The sequence below is a fragment of the Pelophylax lessonae genome, assembly GCF_965119305.1.
Source record: "Pelophylax lessonae genome assembly, chromosome: 12".
NCBI lineage: Eukaryota > Metazoa > Chordata > Amphibia > Anura > Ranidae > Pelophylax > Pelophylax lessonae.
In genome coordinates this window covers 191136970-191164081 of record NC_138779.1, presented here as the reverse complement: position 1 = coordinate 191164081, position 27112 = coordinate 191136970, and the positions used below count along the sequence as shown (strand labels likewise).

Sequence of the window (27112 nt, the reverse complement as noted above, 5' to 3'; positions counted from 1 at the left end):
CGCCCCTTCACTAAAAGCTGGAGAGTGGAGACTGTGTGTGTGGGAGGAGGCGGTGACAGGCAGGCAAGGACCAGGGGAGCAGACAATGAGGCGGGACTCGGCACGCAAAGTGACAGGAGCACTGCAGGCGAGCCTCACAGAGCGGATCGTTTTTTTTTTTTTTTTTTTTTATGCGGGGACGGCGGCTTTTTTGCCGCCCCCCCACAAAGTGCCGCCCTAGGCCTAGGCCTAGTCGGCCTAGGCCAAAATACAGCAGTGGGTATACGCCATATGGTAATGTGCTGCATTCAAAGGGCAGCATTGTGTGTGTCAGCAACACATGCATGTTGTGGACTCTGCACTAAAAAAGAAAGTCTCTATCAAAAAAAAATTAAATGAAATAAACCTCCCCATAAAAAGATAAACCCTGATTTGAGTAGGGATGGGCAGCCTATGGCTGTAGGTTTTTACCCTGAAGCTATGCCTCCAGTGCCCTAACTAAAAAGAAATTAAATAAATATTAAAAAAAAGTAAAAATATATATATTGGGATGCCCGCCTTTACATGCAACATACATTTTTATAGCATCCCAGTCTTAGTCTGTAGGGTTTAATGTTGAGTTTGCCCACCCTTTGCAGCTATAACAGCTTCAACTCTTCTGTGTGTATCCAAACCACCACATAAATACTAAAAAAAAATACAGAAAAAAAAATAAATACATATACAAAAAAATTCACAAAACTATAAAAAATTATTTAAGTAAAAAAAAAAAAAATAAGAAATTGTCGATGGGAATCTGCCACTCTGGGACAAAGTCCAGGAAATCTCCACTAGATTTTATAAGTTAGAGGTTGCAATGCAAAGAGCTTGAAAAAAAAAAAGTTTGCAGTTACAAATGGCAGTTGATGTCTGCTTTTATCTGGAGCTGCACTGTCAAGCCACTGTACAATATTTGTAGTTATTGTTTTGCTATTTCAAGATAAAACCTGCCTTTTCTCTCCCCCTTATACTGCTGCCTAACCAAGTTGCTTACACACTGTCCAGCCAGTGAACAACATGTGTGGCTATTGTCTCTGAAATAATACACTGTCATTTCAATTTCAAGATAAAACCTGCCTTGTCACCCAATCCAGCTGCTTACATAGGGGTTTGTCTACTAAAGCTAGAGAGGGCAAACTTATTTACAAGCCTGCACAGAAACCAATCAGCTTCTAACTTCAGCTTGTTAAATTAAGCTTTAGCAATACAACCTGGAAGCTGATTGGTTTCTATGCAGAATTGTGACTAAGTTCGCCCTCTCTAGCTTTAGTAAATAAACCCCATACTGTCCAGCCACTGTGCATTATGTGTGGCTACAATACACTCGCCCCCTAGCTTCCCACGCGCCACTGACATAGATCTACGTTGGTTTGTGCAGGAGAGCCACCCTGCCGCAGTAAATAGGCAGCAGGTGGTCGGGAAGTGGTTGAAGAGCATGAACTTCTCTTAGTTAACCACTTGCCGACTGCCTAACGCCGATCTACGTCGGCAGTCAGCCCCTCACAGGCAAAGTGACGTAGGGCTACGTCACTAGCTTGTGAGGGTCTAGGGAGCGAGCGCGCGCCCGGAGGCTTGCTCCCGCTCCCGCGTGGTCACGGACCCCCCCGCGCGTGTGACCGGCGGACCCGATGTCCGCCGGTCACTCGGCGATCGGCGGGGGAGAGGGAGAATGTCAGGCAGCTTGTGTAAACAAGCCACCTGTCATTCTCCTTGCTGTTAAGACACTGATCACTCGGATCTAGTATGTAGATCCGTTGATCAGTGTCCTTACAGCTGAAGCCACAGCCAATCACAGTAGAAAGCACGCCCCTAGGGATACACACAGCCCCTCCCTCCCAAATAAAGTTAACCCCTTTACTACCAGTGTATTTTTACAGTAACAGTGCATATATATAGCACTGATTACTGTAGAAATGTCACTGGTAACCCCAAAAGTGTCAAAAATGTCAGTCAAGGGTCCGATCTGTCCGCCCCAATGTCGCAGTACCGCAAAAAAAATCGCAGATCGCCGCCATTACACGTTAAAAAAAAAACAACAAAAATGACAAAAATCTTTCCCTTTGTTAGTAAACGCGATAACTTTTGCGCAAACCAATCAAAATACGCTTTTTGCGATTTTTTTTACCAAACATAGGTAGCATAAAACAAATTGGCCGAAAAAGTTAAAAAATTTTGATTTTTACATTTTTTTTTTGGGGAATTTCATATAAAAAAATGTGAAAAATATTGCTATTTTTGCAAAATTGACGCTCTTTTTTTGTTTATAGCGCGTGATCAAAAAATCGCACAGGTGATCAAATACCACCAAAAGAAAGCTCTGTTTGTGGGAAAAAAAGGACGCCAAATTCGTTTAGGTACAGCGTCGCACGACCGCGCAATTGTCCGTTAAAGTCACGCAGTGCCGAATCGCAAAATACCCCCTGGTCGGAATGGGGGTAAAATCTTCCGGGGCTTAAGTGGTTAATCCCATTTGGATAGTTCAATAGCTGCAAAAAAAAAAAACAGTTGATCCTTTCAGAAATGTTGTCAGCTGCTGATAACTTCCTGTGCGCTCTTGCATGTGCAGCACTCTTATCTGTTGTATTGCTCTCAACTATGTCTGAGGACAACATAACCCCTCCCTAACATGTTATGCAGTAGAGGAGATGGGGCGTGTTATTGCAGTAGTGTCCTAGGATGACCATTCTGCTCGTCTATAGATACAATATAGTATGTGAGAGTTGTCACCTTTGGACAGGAAGTGTATTATTGGCAGAAACACCAGGCAAAAATAAAGGGAAAACGCCTGAAAAGAGAAAACCAATGTAGTTACCGCCTCTAAACACTGGTAAGCTGCAATGTATAACATTTTTGTTCTTGGGTTTAGATACGCTTTAAACTGCAGCCCAATGACATCTGTTTGCATTTATAGCATCAAATGCCAGTTTGTGACAGATGGATGATGTAATGTAAGTCATGTGATTTCCTATCAACTACTTATATTCAGTCATGCTATATGGGATTGTATGGTTGTTTTTTTTTTTTTTTATTGGTTAAACTGGATGGACTTGTAATACATAAGTGCAAACAAAAGCAATGTGCAAATAAACAGTATGCAAAATAAACAACAATATGGACCTTGAGTCCCCGTTCACATGCAGGCGACGCTACTTCCAGGGGCGACCTCCGAGGTCGCGGTGCGAGCAGCGCCCGCGACCTCGGAGCGGCCGCCACGGACTTCATAACATTGAAGTCTATGGCGGTCGCCTCCTGGTCGCCCCAAAGAAGCTCCGGACCCTTTTTCTAAGTCGGAGCGACTTGTGTCGCTCCTATTAGAACGGGTCCGCAGCTTCCCTATGGAAGGCGACCTGCGGCGACCTGTAAGGCAACCAGATCGCCTCACAGGTCGCCTAAGTGTGAACGGGGGCTAAATGTCTCCTTTACAAAATATAAAATATGAACAAGGACAATGTGCAAATAATCAATATGCAAAAGAACAGTAATATGGACTTTGAATGTCCCCTATACAAGATTCTAAGCAAAAATTTTCAAGCAATATATCAAAAAATCAAAAAATAGTCCATATATGTGAAAGGTGCTCCATGTGCAGTGCTAAAGTGCTCAAAGGGGCTCGTTTAACCACTTCTGGACCGGAAGGATTTGCCCCATTAATGACCAGGCCATTTTTTGCGATTCGGCACTGCGTTAATTTAGCCGAAAATTGCGCGGTCATGCGACGCTGTACCTAATTAAAATTTATTTCCTTTTTTGCGACAAATAGAGCTTTCTTTTAGTGGTATTTGATCACCTGTGCAATTTTTATTTATTGCGCTATAAACAAAAATAGCGACATTTCTGGCAAAGAAAAAAAACAATGTTTTCACATTCTGCTATATAACATTCCCCCCCCCCCCCCCCTCCAAAATTGAGAATCTAAATTTTTCATCATTTTAGGCCAATTTGTATTCTGCTACATATTTTTGGTAAAAAAATATTCATTTTTATTTATTTTTTTTATTTTTACTAGTAATGGTGGGGATCTGCGATTTTTAGTGGAACTGCGACATTATGGCAGACAGATCGGACCCCTAACTGACATTTTTGTCACTTTTGGGGGGGACCAGTGACATTACTACAGTAATCAGTGCTACAAATATGCACTGTTACTGTAATAGTGACACTGGCAGGGAAGGGGTTAACCTAGGGGGTGATCAAAGGGTTAAGTGTGAACCTAGGGGAGTGTTTACTAACTGTGGGGGGGATGGGCTTGTGAAATGATCATACAGACCTGTGTTCCTATATAGAAGGATCACATGCACTCTGTGATCATTTCAGAGAGAAGAACGGGCAGCTGTGTTTACAACAGCTACCGTTCTCTCTCAGTGTGGAGCGATCGCCGGTGCCTGGCAGCAATCGGTGCCGCTGGCCCCGTGCATCGGCCGCTGCCTAGTGGGGGCAGGAGCACACCAGCGCCAGGCGCGTGACGGACGTAGGGCTACGTTGTTTCGCGCAGGAGAGGCTGAATGCCGCAGTAAATGTGTGGCGGGCGGTCTTAAAGCAGTTAAAGAAGTTGGCCGCTTACCAAACAAAAAGCAAAAAGGCGTAATATCCATCCACCAATAGGTGACACCCATATCAGAACTGAAGCTTGGAAAATTACTCCCTATAGGATTGAATTACATAGGATCAGCTCTTATACCATCCTTAGATCGCTCACCAATAAGCCACATAAAGAAAGCGGGGAGGGGTTTCCTATCCCAGATGACGCCAGTTTTGGGGAAACGCCTCTGAAGGAGAATGTGTGTGACATCACCGCGTGTCGAGATATCGCGGCCGGCGCTTTTTTAATGTGGAGCCTGTTATTAACTGGCAAGTTACAAAGTACAGCGCTAAATACGTGCAAAATAAAGTGCTAGTGACGTAAATCACAGTGATAAAAGTGCCCTATGCAAATAAATAAAATAGGGTGCAAATTAGGTCAAAAGTGCCACCCAAATGGAGTTAAAGTGACAATGTGCCAAAGATTCACGTACAACAATAGTACAAATAAAAGTGCAATGAAAAATATCAGTTCATCCAATGAAAAAACTCTGTGCAAAATAAGCAAGGATCAGTGCTTGACAGGTGTTTAAATCTCAGTGCTGAGTCCTTCCACCACCAACACCCGAGGATGGCTTCTCACCTTATACTCAGACCCGTGTATTACCACTGGGCCTGAGAAAGCAGTTCCCCGAGGGTAAATCAACAACAGGTGATGTTCTTCTAAACTCACTAGGGCACCATAATTGCGTTATCTGAGGTCACTGGAAATCAAACTCCGCAAAATCCGGTGGGCATGGGAAGAAAGTAATGACAATCTAATGCTCTCTGTAAATCAACTCTCCTTTATTAAAGAAAATAAATGCACTCACATAGATTCGCACAATAAAGCTTGTGCGGGCTAAAAAAAATTGTCTCAGAACAGATGGATGAGCCTGCTGCCGGGTCGCCGCTCGTCTGAGGTCTCCGCCCTCTATACGCGTTGCGTCATCCGTCCCCGACGTCACGACTTCCTCAGTAGGGGTGCTGTTAATAACTGCCAAAATGTAAGTGGATATAACCAGTTTTAATAAAATTTTCCCTGCTGCATTACGCTATGAGTTTCTCCCTGCTGGCTTTCTACATGTGACTTATTGGTGAGCGATCTAAGGATGGTATGAGAGCTGATCCTATATAATTCGATCCTATATGGAGTAATTTTCAAGATGCAGCTCTGATATGGGTGTCACCTATTGGTGGATGGATATCATGCCTTTTTAATCCCTGTAATTCAAGATCAACATAGTTTGGTAAGCGGCCATCTTCTTTAAAGGAGCACCTTTGAGCACTTCAGTACATTGAGATTATACTGCACATCATGCCCCTTTCGCATATATGGATATTATTTGATTTTTTAATATATTGTTTGCAAAATATTGCTTAGAATCTTGTATAGGGGACATTCAAGATCCATATTACTGGTCATTTGCACATTTTTTATTTGCATATTGTCCTTGTATACACTTTATATTTTGTAAAGGAGACAGTCAAGGTCCATATTGTTGGTTATTTTGCACACTTTTTATTTGCATATTGCTTTTGTACTTATGTATTGATTACAATGTAAGATCTAATTTAAATGGACAGTGCCCTATTGTTTTGAGGATTTGCTAGTGTCTTTTTTTGGTTGGAGATCAGCTTTAACTTCCCTTTGCTCCCCTGCTGCTCGTTTGTGGCTGTTGACAACCAAGGAAACGTAGCCCCACCTAGGTCACAAAACAGATGAAGAGGGTTGGGTGGAACTGAACTTTTACATGAAAAGATAGGAATTGCAAATATCTTCATCTATCTATAACTGTGGGTCTACTCATTTGTTTGGTATGTGGTCATCAAAATTGTAGCTGATTTACTTTAAAGTGTTACTAAACCCACAACAGTAAAATCTGTTTATAGATAAAGAATAGCATGCATGTTATACTTACTGTGTTACCTAAGTTATTTAACCTCTGCATTGTGTAAAAAGGCTATGTGATCCTGTATGCACAGATCCTCCCCCTCCTGCAAGTTCACTCTGGACAGGTCCAGATAAACACAGTAAGTGTAGTTCAGCTGCACATGCTCAGTTTGATTTGGTCTCTATTGCTGAAGAGAACACTTCCTGGTTTTAGCTGAGCTATTCAGGTCACATGGTATTAACATCACACATGTGGGCGCGTATACAGATCCCAAATGACAGCCCAGTCGCTTCCTCCTCCTCCATGCCCAGTAACTAAAAAATAACACAGTGGGTGGAATGTCACATCTTGATTGATGGATGCTTTTCTTTTTCTAGGGAGGGTACATGTGATCAGCACAGGGCCAATCAGCACCGTCCAGACATATTCAGACAGAGAATTAAGAGTCTTGACGTCTGATAGGACAATCATGGGAGGAATGAAAACTCCTCCTACAATCTACCAGTACTCACTGATATAAGTCACAAGATTGCTCTAATTGCTATATACTGCTGATGAGAAAAGGTATTTATCAGTTTATATTTACTAAATTAATTCAATTTCCATGTTCTGTGTACTGTAGAAGACCAGACATAGTGAACGCAGGATCTAGGTTTAGTAACACTTTAGGCTGTTCTCCTTCGTATGTAGCTCTGCCCCCTTGAGGACTGCTGGATTTTTCACACTTTCTGGTCCCCCTGGGTTACCGTTAGCAACATTGACATTCACTGTCTATCTGTTTACTTCTTGGCTCAGTCAATAATTAATCCAGAGGTATGTAGTTGTTTTGTTTTTATTGTATAAGTTAGGGATGGGTGAAGGGATTAGTGGGATACTCCAGAATAATTATACACAAGGTTTGGAGGACATCTATCTGTTGGTACAGCCAGGCTGTTGATCCACCTTGACACTAGACAGATTTAAGGTTAAGTCTCTTTCCAGATGACTTGATGAACTAAAGGTATCTTCAGGACACTCTCCCAGTATTTTTTGACCACTGACACCCGTTCACTGTCTATCCTACTCCAGGGTGGCCTCCCCCAGGTCAGGCCCCTTGACACGATCCCCTGTACTCACGATACTGTTTTTCCAGGGTCTCCAGTGTCTTCCCCTCAGTCGGCTTTCCTGGACCTCTGGGTTCAGCTCCGTTCCTCTGGCCCTCAGGACGACCTCCTGATGCCACGTGCCACTGCTGCAGAGGAGGAGGCAGCTGCCACCCTCCCTCTGGGACTCTGCTCTTCAGCCAAAGATCCCGCAGCACATGTGCTCCTGGCTTTTATACGGTATCCCAGAATGCACTGAGACAGCCTGTCCCTGCCAATCACCAGGACTGTATCAAAGCCTATGTATCCATTGGTCAGGTTTCCTCCCACTAACAGATCCTGCTCTCTGCTAGACAGAAAGCAATATAGATTTGCCTGCTGCTCCTCTGATAGGCACACAGGGCCAAAAACTATACTCTCTCACTAGCACCTACCTAGGAGGGTGCTACACATATGTACAACTGGAAACCATGATAAAGATTGCAGTTCCCCTTTAATTCAGTCCATTTCAACATGTGCCTCTGGATCTCAAGACGAAAGTCACAAACATTCACATCTCTCATCTGCCATATTTCAATCCTGAAAAACAGTTACCAATTATTATGGAATTTTAATAATGCCCAACTTAATTATACCAACAATGACTCACATGCTTTCAAGCTGCTTTTAATACTACATTTATTTCCAAGTTGATCAGTATAATTCGATCTTCAGTTAGAGACTGGAAACACAAAGCTCTCTCAAAAGCTCCCGGTGCAACACAAGCAGGATTTAACAATTGGGATACCTTTTTGATGCAAGTGGAGTGTATCAGCCTATGTTTCGTGCAAGGGATTATACAGGTTAATCCAAAAACATTCCAACTGTGGGTGTGGAAGAGATCTAAATAAAAAAAACCACCAGAACTACAACTTCTGTAGACTTTGGACTGAAAGCAAGAAGCTCCTAGACTCGTGGATTGCACAAACTCTAGCTTGCATCACTTCTTCTTTCCAATACCGTGAGGATGGAGGCTGTTTTCCAACATGCCAATGAGAGCAGAATAAACTATAAGGTAACAAAAGAGCAACCTTTGAATCAAGTTTGGAATTCTTTGTGGGAACAATGTGAAGAAGCCAATGAAAGATCAAGCAGTCAGAAAGCTTGTCTTCCTAAAGCTAATAAAAACGTATCGTTAGCGAACATTATGAAAATGTTGGCAGTGTTTCAATCAGAAGTTAAAGAAAGAAGCTCAAACCCAGATTCAGAAATCAAAACGTCCGACAAAGATCTCTGTAAGAATTGTGGGTCTAGTAAGTCCAAGCAAAAGCTCCTAGAGGAGAACTATAAGAGAAGAGGTGAAATCATTGAATATCTTCTGTCGTCAACAGCAACTTTAGGAACAAATGAAGGTTTTAAAAACCACCTCTACATGGAAAATGTAGGTGTTGAAAAGCCAAATGACATTTTTGAATATACTACTAATAGAGGAACTCCAGCCATTGCTGCTACACAAAGACACAAAGACATTTTTGAATATACTACTAATAGAGGAACTCCAGCCATTGCTGCTACACAAAGACCTGAAATGGCTGCAATTTCTTTAATACAACCAGCTTCTTTAGCAACCAAAGGTCCGAACAAACTGGCTTTTCACTCTTTCACTTTAATGGAAGATAGAGAAGAAAAAAAACATAGTGGTACAAACATGCATAACAACTTTATACCCAATCTGGAAAACACTAGCCATTTCAGTGGGTACAGTTTGGGAAGAGAGACTGAAAGCAAAGCGAATACTACCAAAACCCTTGTAAGTTTATTAGCAAATTTCACAAAATATGATCCTGGTAAAGACTCCTTTACAAACATGTCTATTTTTGAGAATGAGTGCTCCCAACATAACCTGGGTCCACGGGAGTCTTGTTTGATGATGAAGTTGTGGTTGCCATCTCATATGTCTGCACGTTTATCAGCTCCTGTCGCTAATCCTGCCGGAGGTCCATCTTTTTGGCCAAATGACAACTATTGGGGAGATTCTTTGGATCGTGTAAAAGCCCTAACGCAACTCGTCACTGGAGAGGATAATTTGGGACCTGACATATTAGAAGAACTCAAGGTAACACCGCAGGATGACCCATGGGAATTTGCAAGGAAATTTGCACAAGCCTACAGGTTGGTGATGGATGATCAGGATCCAAAGCCATCTCCTACATTGTTAAGGGCTTTAGTAAATAGATTTACCTATTTGGACAGACCGACACTGATGGAAGCCTCCAAAGAGAAAACTATAGAGGGTATTGCGAAACTAGTGGACAGCTATCGCAGAGATAGTGGCCTGAAAGCAGCACCATTGTGGAAAAAAGAAGATAAGCCTATTCGAGAAGTTCTGCTGAAAGATTCCATACCAAAGGATGATCAACCAATAAGATGGAGGAATCTAACTCATAGCTATAAATGCTCATGCTCTGGGAGTCATGAAAACAAAGAAGAAATAGACATAGAGAGTGCAAATCTACTGAATGATCATGAAAACTCAGATTCTACTGTTTCATCATTGCATAACACCGCTATGCAGAGCCAAAAGAGATGAAGGCTTACATTCAGGAGTGACCATGAAGCTATCCAAAGAATACCCAAGCTACTTAATATTTAATTTAATACAGAACTATGGCATTATATTATCGTCATGCTTTTGCTTCATAACATTTTTGATGGTTTCTCTTTAATTCTTTACATGAAGGATCTGTCCAAAAAATGACATGACAGTAATGGGTGGATTCTGGGGGGCTGATACTTATCAGTAACTCCCATTAATAATGGCTGAGGAGAGTGGGTGGAGCTGGGATAACAGGTGCTTACATCACAACCAGGTTTTATTGTCAAAGATTAATTTAAACAAACTGAAGTTAGCAGCTGATTGGTTACCATGCACAGCTGCAACAGATTCTGTGTGCACCCAATTTAGTAAATCGCCCCCATTCTGTCCATGAGATCACAGGACGATAATTTCAAGGCAAATTTAGGTACTTGTATCAGTTCCCTTAAACGTTCCATATGCTGATTTTTCGATGAACACATGAAACTGGTGTCTTCTTACATCTGCCTGAATGTCTGTCCATTCAAAACTTTTCTTTTTAGTTTTGGATAGGGTGGAGAAAGATTAGAAACATTCTTGGGGTTTTCCAGCAATCTGTTTGCCTTGTTTTTGAGAGATTTCCCCTTCGTTCCTGGCCTGCTGACAAAAACTGGCCATACATGGATCAAAATTCAGCCAGTTTAGCAGGGACTGGCTAAATTTTGATCCATGTATGGGCAAAGGGGTTGTACAGAATTTGGTTGGCATGGAAGCCTTTGTTAGTATACAAAGGCTCAGTGGGGAGGATTCCTCTATCCACATTGAGTGTGTTGATGGGCGAATTGGGTTATTATTTTTTCATTCAACCCACTGGTTGAACGAAAGAAAATGATTCATCTATAGCCTGCCAAAGTTTTACTAAACCGGATGTAACTGTACATATCCAGCAGCAAGATCGAGAGAAATATTTTTTTCTAGTAAGGGGAGGCTAGAACCCCTGCCAAATTTGTATTGTTGTCTCGGTCCCTTTTGCAGATTTTAACTGGCTTCCTGTCTGGTAAACTGTTGTTACCAGGGCAGGAAGAAAAAGAAAATCCATCTAACAGTCAACATAGATTATAACCCTTCTCAACTCTATCCAAAACGAAAGAAAATCTAGAAATATATTTCAGTTTTAAAGCTTAAAGTAACTTCACTCTTGAAAGAATCTCTATTCTCCATTTTGTTGTTTCAACTACATTTTATTACTAAAACCCTAGACTCTGCCTAATTAAAAAGCCTATCTAAGTAAATGTCCTTGAAAGTTTCCAGGACATTACGCTTTGTGGTCAAACTGACCCTTAAAGCAAGTCTGTTTGAAGCAACTAATTATACTTTATCTTAACCCTTAGAACAAGTCTGATGTAATGCCAATTATAACTATGTAAACTGCTATTATTGTATCAATTCTATGTATAATCTCCTGGAAAGGGACTTCCCCTTTTACTTTCTCTAGAAAATGTTATTTACTGTCTGAATAAAGCCGAGCATTCTGTGACATCGTACCTGCCATCTCTGTGTCTCATTGAGAGCTCCCAGATATATGAAGGAACTTTGATGCCTAGGGCCATGCGAGCCTGAATTATTGCCAACAACTCTCTCAATCAACATTAATTAATTTTAGTCGTTATGCTGCTAGCATTAAAAAAATAGATAGGAAGGTTTTTTCTTTACATTTATTTAGTTGCTTCCTGGTTTCTGGCCTAAGCCAAAATTATGTCATACATCCCAGGAGTCTTCATCTGCGTTTTTTTTAAACTGGGGGGAGGGGCTTTCTCAGCTAAGCACACTCTCCTGCTTGCATGCCTCAGCTAAGGGCAGATGGTTTCAAGGAGGTAAATGCTACATGAATAATCTGCCCTTACTCAAGATGGCCACCACCAGAAATGCTGGGTAGAGTTTTTCAAAGTGATTTTTTTACAAAGTTAGTGAGCTTGAAAAGACACCAAATAAAAAGAAGATAAATCCGCCCTCAGGATAAGACAAAAAGAAACTGGCTGCTGCCCACCTCAAAGGTATAGCTCAGGGAGATATACTAAAATGTGTGGGGGAAGGGTGAGGTAGATGGCGCTGCCTATAACGGATGATGTTTAAGATAAATGTGTTGGAATAAATCTATGGGAATGTATTGCAATCTTAAATAGTACCAGAACAAATATTTTGAAATTATAATAATAATTATACATGAGTAAATATATCACAAAAAAGTGCAAAGTGCAAAGAAATAAATATAAGGTGCAAGGTGAACACCAAAAAAGTGTGTTGGCAAACAGATGCCAATAAGCAAAGTGACTGAAACAGATAGGGGTCCTCAAAAGGATGTGGAATTCTCTTCCGCAAACAGTCATATCGGCAGGGAGCATTGATAGTTTCAAAAAAACTATTAGATGGGCACCTTAAAGACCACAACATAAAGGGGTATACAATGTACAGTTAACAGCAAACACACACACACACACACACATCATAGGTTGAATTGGATGGACTGATGTCTTTTTTCAACCTCACTAACTATGTAACTATGTAAAAAAGTGGTTGTTGTGCAATTCAATGTATACAATGATAAATGAATAAATATGTCCACAATCAAAGTGCGAGGTGCAAGAGAATGAGCATATGGTGCAAAGGGAACACCAAAATGATATATTGGCAAGCAAAGGCTGAATATAGTGACTAAAAAATTATTATAAATATAGTAAAAATTGAATAGATAATGGGCCAGGTGGTCTTCAATATAGACAATTTTAAATAGATGATAATACATAAAGTGACTGGTGCTAGATAGACCAAGTGCAAGATCATATAATCAGTGATGACTGGAGTGATGTAACAAAATAATGGGTAAAGTCCATTCGGTGCTATTAGTGCTGTCTCCCAAACACTGGATCGGTCTTGGGGGGTCCGTTTTCAGGGGTGCAGGGGAGGAATACAAAGTGCTCCCCTCACGGTATAGCCCGTACTCACCAGAACTCCGTACCCCTACAGGGGTGTAAGGCGTTGTACCCTCCTGGGGTGTATGCCCTTATGGGAAAAGGGGGGCTCCTCTCAGTGCGTTAGACCAGCCTTTTCAACCAGGGTGCCCAGGCACCCTGGTGTGCCTTAAGGTTTCCTCAGGGGTGTCTCAGCAAAATAACCCAAACATTTCCCAAAAATTGTATACAAGTCAGCGGTGGATGAAGGCTGCCTTTTAGTTACAGTCACAGGTTTTCATTGTACACCATTACAACCCTCTATCTGCCGATCTGCTAACGACGAATGACATCAGTTGATAAGTAGGATGTCAGTTGCCTACGTAGCATCCTTGTTTGACCCTCCCCTGCTTCTCTCCACAGGTTTTGGGGTCACATTAGCTGAGCGATGGAGAAAAACTTAGGAAAAAGAAGCATTGGAATACTAGTCAGTACCAACTTGTACCTCCTAACATTGGGCGTCATACATGTGTGTATGTTGCTGCATTATGTAAAAGGATTAGAATAGTTTTTACATTTTAGGATGGGATGCCTCAAGACTGTCCATAATTTTAAAGGGTGCCTCAAGACTGTCCATAATTTGGGGGTGTGCCTCGACTGAAAAAAAGTTGAGAAACACTGCGTTAGACCATCTGTTTGGGGTATCCAAGCCAGGGACACTTTCCAGAAAGGACACAATCAGTGTGACTCAGAGGGACATCAGTGTTGAATCAAAGAGAAAAGAGGGGGGGTCCGGAACATATGTGGAAAAAGAGCCTCACATAGGGAAGTATTGCTGGATATACGCTTTATTAAGTAAATGGAAAGGTACTCACAAATTCCTAATGATAAACGAGCATAAAACATAGGACCGCAGCTTCTCTAGGTGTACAGCGGGGCTTCTGGAATGCCATGCACTTCAAACACCGGAAGTGCATTCAACACAGACAACTAATTTTTTTGCTGTCAGTTCAAACCATGTGAGCTAATTATTGTAGCCTATACAGGCCGACACTTACTTCTGTATACTGTGTGAATGCCTAATGTACCTTCAGCCACAGAATACTAAATTTTTAGCTATCAGGTAAACCCATGTGGGCTAATTTTTGGGGCCAATACTGGCCGACACTTACTTCTGTATCCTGTGAATGCCTAATGTACCTTCAGCCACAGAATACAACGTTCTTAGCTGTCAGGTAAATGCATGTGGGCTAATTTTTGGGGCCTGGAATGGCCAACACTTACTTCTTTATCCTGTGAATGCCTAATTTTTCAGACTGGAAATGAAAAACAACGGGTCTGTAAAGGTTCCGCCAAATTGTGGAATGGATGCGGACCCATTTTACAGATGTGTGAATGGACCCTATATGTATTAGACAATGTATTTACCGGCTGCTGTCAGTTCTGGCTGCTGTAAAAAAAAAAAAAAAAAAAATTCAGGGCAACTTTTTCAATTGCAATACTTCTGTTATGACATTGTCCATGTGGTAGGACTATTTGTGCACAGCTAATACGTCTTTTGTGGCTGCAAATATGACCTAAAGGTTTTTAAAGTTCGCCTTCCATTAAAGTCAATGGGGCCCGCCGTGAACTCGCGGTTCGCGGACTTCTGAGAAAATTTGCGGCTGGCGTTCGCGAACCTCCCCGGCCGATGTTCGTCCATCACTACTCAACTGTACTCAGGGGCTCAACAGTACTAAGGGACTCAACAGTACTCAGGTACTCAACAATAATCAGTAGCTCAACAATACACATGTACTCAACAATACACAGTTACTCAACAATGCTCAGGTACTCACAGTACTCAGTAGTACTCAGTTGCTCACACTACCCCCTCCTCATCCAGCGTCCCCACTACACACAGTCAGTCTTTTCTATATATGTCTCTCTGCTCCTGCTCAGCCGCCCCTGTAAACTGACACTTTGTCAGTAGCTTCTTTCGGTCAGCCTGCCTCTCACTGCTCCCGCCGCTACCCTGTCACACTCCCCCTCCGGTCAGAAGTTTTGACCTACCTGCCGCCTCTCCTGTCAACAGACACCTGTCAACTAGGGATGATCGAACGGTTCGGGTCGACCATCGGTTCGACCCGAACATTGGCTGTTCGAGGTTTGCCCGAATTCGGCAACCAGAACCGACCAAAATGCAATGGTACAGGAAATGGGCTTTAAAAGCCTGTGATTGGACCAGAACCATCAGTAAAAGCCAATTGAGGGGGCAGGAGAATGCTAGGAATGTGATTGGAGTGACTAGGGGGTCCATAGGCCAATCATTAGTGAATACGCCCCCCAGTATATAAGATAGCCCCCGCCAAATTCCTAGCATTGTAATACAGGGACATGGAAGAGAGTGGAAGCAGTTCTGTTACTTCTGCTACAAAGTGTCATTTAGCAATTTTTAGTGTGAGGAAAGGGATATCTAGTGTAGTTAGGGTGCTATTTTCCACTATAGTTAGTTTTAATAATCTAGTTTCTGCAGGGAAAGTTTTAAGTGTAAGGGGACCGTAGTGTAGTGTAGGGTTAACTGACTCTGACTGCTATGGCAGGGTGAGAAAACCCTTCCATGTCAGGGTGACCGCTATAGAGAAAAGATCGTTTCTCTTAGGTCACTTTCAGAGCAGGGATATGGCTTCTCGCCGGTCAGCCTGCTTTTTGCTGCAGGCGTTTATAGGGCTTTTTTGAGGAGATGTTTGGAGTCAGGCATGACATCTGAACATCTGTGTAGGGGTATATATACATACACCCATGTCTGTATATATACACATACACATATATAGGTGTGAAAGGAGCAGAACACTATACTTGCGCTAATGAAATAATGAACACCAATATGTCTCCGCTCCTAACACACCTATATATGTGTATGTGTATAAATACATATCCGTGTGTGTGTATATATACCCCTATACAGAAGTTCAGATGTTTTGCCTGCCTCCAAAGACCCACAAAAAATGCCCAAAAAAACCGCCTGCAACAACACATCTGGGCATTTTTTTTTGGCGCAGGCATTTTTTTGGGCATTTTTTGTGGTGTCTTTGGAGGCAGGCAAAACATCCGAACTTCTCTATAGGGGTATATATACACACACACTTATATATATATATATATATATATATATATATATATATACACATACACATATATAGGTGTGAAAGGAGCAGAACACTATACTTGCGCTAATGAAATAATGAACACCAATAGGTCTCCGCTCCTATAACACCTATATATGTGTATAAATACATATAAGTGTGTGTGTATATATATACCCCTATAGAGAATTTCAGATGTTTTGCCTGCTTCCAAAGACCCCATAAAAAATGCCCAAAAAAAACGCCTGCGCCAAAAAAAAAAAACGCCCAGGTGTGTTATTGCAGGGGGGTTTTTTTTGGGCATTTTTTTGGGGTCTTTGGAGGCAGGCAAAACATCTGAACTTCTGTATAGGGGTATATATACACACACACTTATATGTATATATACACATGCACATATATAGGTGTGATAGGAGCTGAGACCTATTGGTGTTCATTATTTCATTAGCGCAAGCATAGTGTTCTGCTATTTTCACACCTACTGTATATATGTGTATGTGTATATATACAGACATGGGTGTATGTATATATACCCCTACACAGAAGTTCAGATGTTTTGCCTGCCTCCAAAGTCCCCCAAAATATGCCCAAAAAAATGCTTGCTACAAAACCGGCAAGGTGTGAAAATAGCGGAGCCATATCCCTGTTCTATAAGTGTTCTAATACAAACAATTTTTTTTTCTGGTTCTGGACATGCTACAGAGCTGAAACTTCACAGGTACACTTTGTAGACCCCCCAGACACTAAATCAAAAGAAATTTTTTTTTTTGTTTAATTTTTTTTTTTTTATAAATTTTTTCAATAATTGTCTCTATATCAAAAATGACAATTTTTAAGAACTTTTTTGTGTGATTAATAGTCCCTGGGGCATGACCCAGAACCCTAGGCACTTTTTAGGGGCATTTATTGGGATTTAGGGCTTCAAAATGGTGTTTTTTGATTACTGAAGTTCGGGTCCCATTAATTTCAATGGGGTTCTGAAATCCGGGCCGAACTTTCGGGAAGTTCAGATGTTCTGGCCGAACCGAACTTTTGAAAAGTTCGATCATCCCTACTGTCAACCTGTTTCCTCACGGTCTCCCAGTCCCGCTGTCACTCCCATTCTCCCGGTCCTGCTGTCACTACCATTCTGCTCTCTCGGTGGTCTGCGCCTGCCGCTGCTCTTGGTCCCCCGGGTCACCCGCCGCCGCCTCTTACGGTCTAAGTGGGGGTCCGCTCCGCAGCTCCAAACAAGCCACGCTGTCTCAGCACTTCCTGCTTCGCACAAAACATAACAGCACCAACTGCTGGAAAGTAGAGCATAGAGACATGGATGAATAGGTAAGTAGGAATTCAGTTGCATTTTCAATTTTGTGGTGCTCAGATACAGTTAAGTTCCACTTTAAGTTGTCTGCTCAATCTGGTGCAAAATTAAAAGTTTCTGACATAGAAGAGTGCACATCTCCAACTTTAAAATGGGGCGGAGAGTACCTGTCAAAAAGTTGGTTTTAGCAAGCTCTCTGAATGTGGGTTATTTGATTTTTTAATGCAGACCTACATGAACACTTAAATATCTATCTGTGTTGGCTGTGCACCATATACACAGAATTACCAAAAGTATTGGGACCTTGCTTTGTGCACTTGTTCAAATCTTTTGGTGGAGGGGGAATATGGTGTGGGGTTGTTTTTCAGGGGTTGGGGTTGGCCCTTAGTTCTAGTGAAGTCAACTCTTAAGGCACCAGCATACCAAAATATTTTGCAAAATGTCATGCTCCCAACTTTGTGGGAACAGTTTGGGGATAGCCCCTTCCAGTTCCAACATGACTGTGCACCAGTGCACACAGCAAGGTCCATAAAGACATGGATGAGCGACTTTGGGGTGGAGGAACTTGACTGACCTACACAGGGTCCTGACCCCAACCTAATAGAACACCTTTAAGATGAATTAGAGCAGAATGCAAGCCAGGCCTTCTTGTCCAACATCAGTGCCTGACCTCACAAATGCGCTTCTGGAAGAATGGTCAAACATTCCCATAGACACACTCCTAAACCTTGTGGAACACCTTCCCAGAAGAGTTGAAGCTGTTATAGCTGCAAATGGTGGGCCAACTCAATATTGAACACTACAAACTAAGACTGTGATGCTGTTAAAGTTCATGTGCGTGTAAAGGCAGGCGTCCCAAAACTTTTGGTAATATAGTGTATATCTGGAGCTTTTGTTCCTGCACTAGGTCTAGCGAAGAGATCCCATTCATACACAGATCGTCTTCTGCTCATGAGGACAGTTTTATGCTGTCGACAGGGTAGCAGTTTGAGGAGAATTATATAGCAATCAGTTAAAAGGAATGCCAAAGTGTAAGCTCTTACAATGACCTTCTCATATTTGCTCCAGTCTGGTCTAATAAATGATTGAAAGAGTGTTGTCAACAAATATACCCATTGATCCTGCCGGAAATTAATTGAGCTCCTAAATGCCTGACCACTCTGCCTATACTACACCTCAATCTCATGCCGTGTTATCAGCCCAGCCCAGTTGTCCTCTGTGAAGTACATAACGCATCCACTCTATGTTATTTAGATTGGGAGAGGGGAAGGTGCCCTGAATTCCAAAAAGCGACGAGCCTTGGACAACTTGACCTCAATGGGTACAATATATTGAGGGAGCAATATCACCCTAAGATGAAAAGTTTGTTACTGGCAGGATCACTGTGTGAAAATAAAGGAAAAAAGATGGACAAAAGAAAACAAATTGCCAAATTTAGGGATTGGTAAGATCCACCAGGAGTTCTGAATTCACTTAAAGTGGAGTTCCGGCCTCAAATACCTTTTTTAACTAACAATACCCCTATAATACTAATCCATCGCCCTTTACAGAACCGATAGTGTCATACTTCCAAGGTGTACGGTATTGGATTTTAGTCAAAATCTTACTTTAAAAATGCTGTCTGGGCGCGGCCATCTTGGATGTGGGCATCTGAAGCCGCAGTTTAATCGGCTGTGTTTTTCTTCCTGATTCCAGGGAGTACTCTGGGAGTTATTCCTGATTCCAGCCTACTGGGAGTGATGACAAACAGCTCCCAGGATGCAATGCAAAGGCGGAAGTGATGTCGGTGGCCGTGGCCACAGAGGGGGGAGAAGGAGGAAGTACAATCAAAAATGTCCTAAAAATAAGGTAAGGGACCCCCCGAAAAAAATTGAAAATGCCCAATTGTTGATCAGCATAGCGAGCACTCCAGGAATCACTAAAGTTGCAAAATAGGCCGGGAACTCCACTTTAACTGAAAACTAGTAATGAGCTTGGGTTTGGACTTTGGTTCATTTGAACCCAGAAGTTAGCTGTAATTTCTGGGCCATATTAGATCAATGATGTCATGAGCTTCCCCACCCCTTTGTAAATGTGCAGCTGTTAGGTGGTTATTCTCCCACCAGAAGCTTATTGGCCAAGCAATGACAGCTAACTTCCGGGTTCAGACTGAACCCAAGCTCATCTCTACTGACTACTTACTGCATTCAAAGTATTATAGATACAGATATTGACTTAAATGAAAACTAGTAATGATCTTGAGTTCGGGTTTTGGTTCATCTGAACCCGGAAGTTAGCAGTCATTTTAGATCAATGATGTCACGAGCTTCCCCACCCCTTTGTAAATGTGCAGCTGTTAGGTGGTTATTCTCCCACCAGCAGCTTATTGGCCCAGCAATGACAGCTAACTTCCGGGTTCAGACTGAACCCAAGCTCATCTCTACTGACTACTTACTGCATTCAAAGTATTGAAGACACAGATAACCAGAAAATTAGCATTTACAGGAAAAGGGCTGCAGTGGCAGCCCCCATATATCTGTTGTGGCAGGTTACACGTTTCCTTCAAGTTCAACCATTTTTTTTTTAGCCCTGAAGTGCTAGTTTCCTGTCTTGTAAAATCAGTTTATTTAAACATAAATGAGACTCTTGAACATGATCAGGCAAGGACTTAAGTGTGTCCACTTTATATAGATTATCAGAACTATCATTCTTTGTGACTGTCATATCTTGTAGCTGGTAAATCACTCTTACGTGCCGTGTTCTGTCAAATAAATGGAGTGTGTGAACTTCATCTTGAGAAGTTGAGTGTTTAAACGAGGATCTTTTATGTGTTTGCATACTCCAGTGTTTGACTTACACATACTTGATTGGTTAAAAGAGCATTTACAGAATGTAATGTTAGGACCATGGAAAATACATTGGGGGATGTTCCTAATCATGACGAATGACATGTGTGAGCACTTAAACATCCTGTATATATTCTGAGGCTTGACACATCTGGTAGTATTATGTGCTTGTTTATATCTATACTAACACATTACTTATATGCACATAAACAGGAACTGATGATGCATAGGAGGGGGCCGCAGGGTATACATACGCATAATCTGACATGGAAAAAACACTCATTAAGTACTATTTTCTATAAAATATTATAGTCCTTATATAGAGAGAGACTATAAAATGTAGTCCTTATTATCACTTTAGTAAGCAAGATCATTTTTTATGCTACAGGTACATTGATTTGCCTGAAGTGAGATTCAACACAGATGGGACATACACTATATTACCAAAAGTATTGGGATGTCTGCCTTTACACGCAAGTGAACTTTAATGGCATCCCAGTCTTTAGTCTGTAGGGTTCAATATTGAGTTGGCCCACCCTTTGCAGCTATAACAGCTTTAACTCTTCTGGAAAGGCTGTCCACAAGATTTAGGAGTGTGTCTATGGGAATGTTTGACCAGAAGCGCATTTGTGAGGTTAGGCACTGATGTGGTCGAGAAGGCCTGGCACGCTGTCTCTGCTCTAATTTATCCCACAGGTGTTCTATCGGTTTGAGGTCAGGGCCCTGCACTCCAAACTCGCTCACCCATGTCTTTATGGACATTGCTTTGTGCATTGGTGCACAGTCATGTTGGAACAGGAAAGGACCATCCCCAAACTGTTCCCATAAAGTTGGGAGCATGAAACGTCTTGGTATGATGACATCTTAAGAGTTCCCTTCACTGGAACTAAGGGGCCAAGCCCAACCCCTGAAAAACAACCCTACACCATAATCCCCCCCCGTCCACCAAATGATTTGGATCAGTGCACAAAGCAAGGTCCATAAAAACATGGATGAGCGAGTTTGGGGTGGAACTTGACTGGCCTGTAGAGAGTCCTGACCTCAACCCGACAGAACACTTTTGGGAGGAATTAGAGTGGAGACTGCGAGCCAGACCTTCTCTCCAACGTCTATGCCTGACCTCATAAATGCGCTTCTTGAAGAATGGTCAAACATTCCCATAGACACACTCCTAAACCTTGTGGACAGCCTTCCCAGAAGAGTTTGAAGCAAAGGTTGGGCCAACTCAATTTTGAACCCTATGGACTAAGACTGGGATGCCATTAAAGTTCATGTGCGTGTAAAGGCAGACGTCCCAATACTTTTGGTACTATAGTGTACAGTATTTGCCAAATTTTGAATATCTGTGAGTACCTGAATCTCCTTTCCTACTAAGAGATGATAAATGGGTCCTTTAACATTTTTGCTTAAGCTGCCGCACCCCCGTCTAAGAGAATGAGCCAATAGGGATTGCCCATTTAAGTGATTGACAGCAGTGTGCGGCTAGCAATGGGTTTATTGTACCTTAAGTACCAATTTGTTTTCACCCAATTTTACTCAAATGGTACAACGAGCTTTAAGAGCAACAAGTAAGAGGGCCATTGTGTCCTCCATTAGACCAGAACCAGATACCGGTGCTGATTTGGTGCCATCATGTCAAAATTAACAAGTTGTCAGGTGAAATACGTTATTATTCTCTGATATCTGATTTCTAACTTCAGATCAGATGCTGAATAGGCCTCAACAACTTAAGCTGCACATTGGATGACCATTGCCCAATTTTATCAATTGGATCTGGAAATTATTTTAGGTCAATGAGTCATCCATGGGCTCATGACTGATTAGAAAAGATTTTCCCATTTTCACATAAGAACATAAAAAGAATATAACAAAGGGTTAATAATATGTATGTAGGGGCGCTGCCCCCAGCAGGAGTGTCCATATTCTATATTTAGTGTCGCTGGGCTGTAGTTGGCCTAGACCTGAATTGGTAGTCCAGGTTATTCTTTGCTTCTGCCCACAGTTGGGAAGCATCCCTGGCAATAGTGTAAGATGATTCTATAGCCTGAGTTCTGAATATTAACCTTTTGACGCCAACCTCACACAAATATGAGACCCCACTAGACTGGGCTTTTTTTATTTGTGTATCTCCCTTTGTGCTGGGAGTGCGCCGCACGGAGCGCTCCGAGCACAGAGACCAGGGTCTCACCGCGAGCACCGGATTCTGGGTCACCTGATCACTGTGATAGCCTCTGATTGGCTACCATGGTTATCAGCCACTTTGAAGCCCATCCCCATGTGTAAAACATAAAAATAAAATAAGAAGAAGAAAAAAAAAATAAAATAAAGAAATACAAAATAATACCTAGTTTAAGGTTTGATCTAGGTCAGTGCCAGGGTTAGTGGTTGGGTCAAGGTCAGGGTCAAAGGGCAGTATTTTTTTTGGACAGGATGCGCACTATTTCTGATCACAGATCGGGGTAAAGAGCCAATCAGCGGCTCTTTACTGAATGGCCAACTGTGTCCAACCACAGCTGATCATGGATGTAAATAAAAGCCGGTTATCGGCACTCTTTTACTGATGCTGACAGCATGAGCAATGGAGAAGAATGCTGATAACTGGCTTCTCTAAAAGGGACATCTACACTGATAATCAGGGCACTATTTATCAGTGTCCTGATTATCAGTGCAGTCCCTACAGTGCCCACCAGTGCTGCCAATCTGTTCCCACCAGTGCTGCCAATCAGTGCCCATCAGTGCCTCCTCATCAGTGTCATTTATCAGTGTCGCCTACCAGTGTACCATCAGTGCCGCCTACCAGTACCCATCGGTGCTATCAGTGCCCATCAGTGCCTCATCAGTACCTCCTCATCAGTGTCCACCAGTGCTGCCTCATCGGTGCATCCTCATTAGTGCCCATCAGTGCTGCCTCATCAGTGAAGCTTCGTTAGTGCCCATCAGTGCTGCCCCATCAGTGCAGCCTGCCAGTCCCCATCAGTGCTACCTCATCAGTGCAGCTTATCAGTGCCCATCAGTGCAGCCTCATCAGCGCACATCAGTGAAGGAGAAAAATTACCTAATTGCAAGATTTTATAACATACTATGAAAAAGTTTTGTTTTTTCAAAATTTTCATTTTTTTTTTTTTTTTTTATTTAGCAAAAAATAGAAAACCCAGTGGTGATTCAAAATGAGGTTGAAGGATTGTAAGAGGTGCATGAAAGTCAGCCAGCCCCCAGTTTGATGTACTCACCTTCCAGTCTGTCACCAACCAAATAAGACCTGTCTCTTGGTACAAAGAACAGGGGTTTAGTTGACACACATTTGCAAACGCATGTGAAAGCTGCAGAGCCACGTCACGGCACCCTGTTTAAATCTGCAGTCCTACACTCTTAATTTAGTGTCCTCACACTGGAGGCACATGGCCGCTAATGGGTGGATGGGGAACAGGTGAGAGGGAGACAGCCCAACCTCCCCCAACCCATCCCCATGCACGACTGGCTATTGTCTCAAAAAGTTCAAATAATTAGGTTAAAATATAACCATGGTGCAAACTGGAGAAGACCAGCTGAAAAGCATTACACCTCCATCCCCTTGGTGGATGCAGTATATGGATAGGAAGGGATTTTATATATGGGGCATGGCCTGTAAAGCACACTGCCTTTGAAATCCCTTATTTCCTTTGGGACTTTATATGAGACAAGCAGGTCATGCTATTGGTCTCCATCCCTGTATACGGAAAACACTAGGGTCAAATCAAAAACTGCATCCACCAAACACGCACGAAAATCGCACGGTGGGACTTTAGATGAGGCACCAAGCTGTAAGCAAGGCATCTCCATCCCTGGTTGCTTTAAACATAATGGACTAGGTGGGACTTTAGATGAGACCCAAGCTGGTGTTGCCCGGCGTCTCCATCCCTATAACAAAACACAAAATGAGGTTGAAGGATTGTAAGAGGTGCATGAAAGTCAGCCAGCCCCCAGTTTGATGTACTGCAGATTTAAACAGGGTGCCGTGACGTGGCTCTGCAGCTTTCACATGCGTTTGCAAATGTGTGTCAACTAAACCCCTGTTCTTTGTACCAAGAGACAGGTCTTATTTGGTTGGTGACAGACTGGAGGGTGAGTACATCAGACTGGGGGCTGGCTGACTTTCATGCACCTCTTACAATCCTTCAACCTCATTTTGTGTTTTGTTATAGGGATGGAGACGCCGGGCAACACCAGCTTGGGTCTCATCTAAAGTCCCACCTAGTCCATTATGTTTAAAGCAACCAGGGATGGAGATGCCTTGCTTACAGCTTGGTGCCTCATCTAAGGTCCCACCGTGCGATTTTCGTGCGTGTTTGGTGGATGCAGTTTTTGATTTGACCCTAGTGTTTTCCGTATACAGGGATGGAGACCAATAGCATGACCTGCTTGTCTCATATAAAGTCCCAAAGGAAATAAGGGATTTCAAAGGCAGTGTGCTTTACAGGCCATGCCCCATATATAAAATCCCTTCCTATCCATATACTGCATCCACCAAGGGGATGGAGGTGTAATGCTTTTCAGCTGGTCTTCTCCAGTTTGCACCATGGTTATATTTTAACCTAATTATTTGAACTTTTTGAGACAATAGCCAGTCGTGCATGGGGATGGGTTGGGGGAGGTTGGGCTGTCTCCCTCTCACCTGTTCCCCATCCACCCATTAGCGGCCATGTGCCTCCAGTGTGAGGACACTAAATTAAGAGTGTAGGACTGCAGATTTAAACAGGGTGCCGTGACGTGGCTCTGCAGCTTTCACATGCGTTTGCAAATGTGTGTCAACTAAACCCCTGTTCTTTGTACCAAGAGACAGGTCTTATTTGGTTGGTGACAGACTGGAAGGTGAGTACATCAAACTGGGGGCTGGCTGACTTTCATGCACCTCTTACAATCCTTCAACCTCATTTTGTGTTTTGTTATAGGGATGGAGACGCCGGGCAACACCAGCTTGGGTCTCATCTAAAGTCCCACCTAGTCCATTATGTTTAACCCAGTGGTGATTAACCTTCCTGGCGGTATGATTCTTTTGGATTTTAGGTGCTGAAAGCGGTACCATTATTTTGCATGTAATTCTTGTGAATGAGCAGCCCAAACCAACTGTATACATTTATTATATATATATATATATATATATATATATATTTATGTATACATATATTATGTATATATATATACTGTATATATATATATACACATATATTTACATAAAAAGTACAGTAAAACTGCAGGAAAGGGCACTGGGGGCAATGTAATGTGATTCCTTTTTATTTTGAACGGTATCAGTGTGTTTGGTGTGTTTTACATTCAAATTTGCCGCCGGTTCCACCCCCCGGCGGATGTCACGTCGCCAGAGACGGAAGCCGGGGCTCGCAGACGATCGGGAGGAAGCTCCGCCCCCGCACACCGCCGGGATACTTCGCTGGATCCCGGAGAAAAGGTAAGTAAAACCTCTTCCAGCATCCAGCGATCTTCCTAGCGCTACCCCGAGTGTGACTCGGGGTTACCGCTTTTGGCTCTAAAATCTTACCCCGAGTCACACTCGGGAATACCGCTAGGAAGGTTAAATACCATCAAAACAAAGCTTTATTTGTGTGAAAAAAAAGGTAAAAGTTTCATATGGGTACAGCATTGCATGACTGTGCAATTGTCATTCAAAGTGTGACAGCACTGAAAATTGACCTGGGCAGGAAGGGGGTAAAAGTGCCCAGTAGGCAAGTGGTTTATCCTTAATGGGTACAAACATGTATGATTCTGTATTGTTAATGAAGGAAGTACAGCAATTACTAAGGTTTATTCCAGGTGAATAATGGTGTAAAATGTCTGGTGTGTATCTACTAAGCTAATTGTGAATGGCCGGTTTACAAAAATACATGGCTTTGTGTGGCACTGTCAAGGACCTGGCTTTAGCCCCGGTTCACCTTAGTGCAATCGCGGAGATCGCATGTAATTCGGAGCGCACTGCTCCTAAAATACATTCGATCTCATGTGCGGTGCGAATTTCAGCCATACACTTTTTAAGGCTGAATCCGCATCCGCACTAAACTCGCACATGAGGCTTTTTTTTATCCGCAGCAGAATCGGATCACATGGTGGTTCACACTAGTGCGATTCTGTGCGAACTTGCGGGGGACGTGGTCCGCAGCCGATTGGAATGGCCGCGTAGTGAGAGAGCTCCCGCTCCACAACGGCATCTAGTGGCTTCTACAGCACACATCGCCGCCCTTCCAGCCTACCTCGCACCCGCTCCGGTTCCCTGCATCCCAGCGGACATGACCCGCAAACGGTCTGTGCAAACTTGCAGATCGCACTGCGATATGCGATCGCAACTGGGGGTGTTGTTAACTTTTAATTGACACCCCCTGTGTATCGCATATGGCATTGCGAACTGCGAGGGGTGCGGATGCGATGTGGGATCACGCTGCATATTCGCAGCATTCCCGCATTGCACAAATGTGAACCGGCACTTAATGGTAGTATTAGAATTCTTGTATGTTTTTGAAGAACTGGTGTTTAAATGATGTTATTGTTATTATCTTGTTATCTAATAAAAGCTGCGACCATACCACTCCCAACAAAAACATTTGTGTCATAGTGTATTATGAATAATGTTTATTGTGTTTAGTTCTGACTTTCAGTACCACTCCGCCCTCTCAGCCCTACTGGGGTTAAGTTCCCTAATACCTTTTTCTTTGGGTTTTTTAGACCTAATAAATTATGTTAACCCTTTCAAAAGCAACTGACTCCCAGTTCTTTGCACCCCACGAGAGGTCAAGAATTCAACCCTGAGGTGAAATCTCAG

General features: G+C 42.6%; 1 protein-coding gene across 1 annotated transcript; it reads left to right on the top strand.

Moving 5' to 3' along the window:
* Positions 1–8281: 8281 nt before the first annotated feature.
* Positions 8282–10545, top strand: LOC309568321 (uncharacterized protein). The gene has a single exon (XM_082273984.1). It carries the CDS (start codon positions 8559–8561, stop codon positions 10119–10121), a length of 1563 nt encoding a protein of 520 aa, XP_082130110.1. The 5' UTR covers positions 8282–8558; the 3' UTR covers positions 10122–10545.
* The last annotated feature ends 16567 nt before the right edge of the window (positions 10546–27112 follow it).

Coding starts and splice junctions, on each gene's coding strand:
- LOC309568321 (XM_082273984.1), top strand. CDS start 8,559: ATGGAGGCTGTTTTCCAACATGCCAATGAGAGCAGAATAAACTATAAG.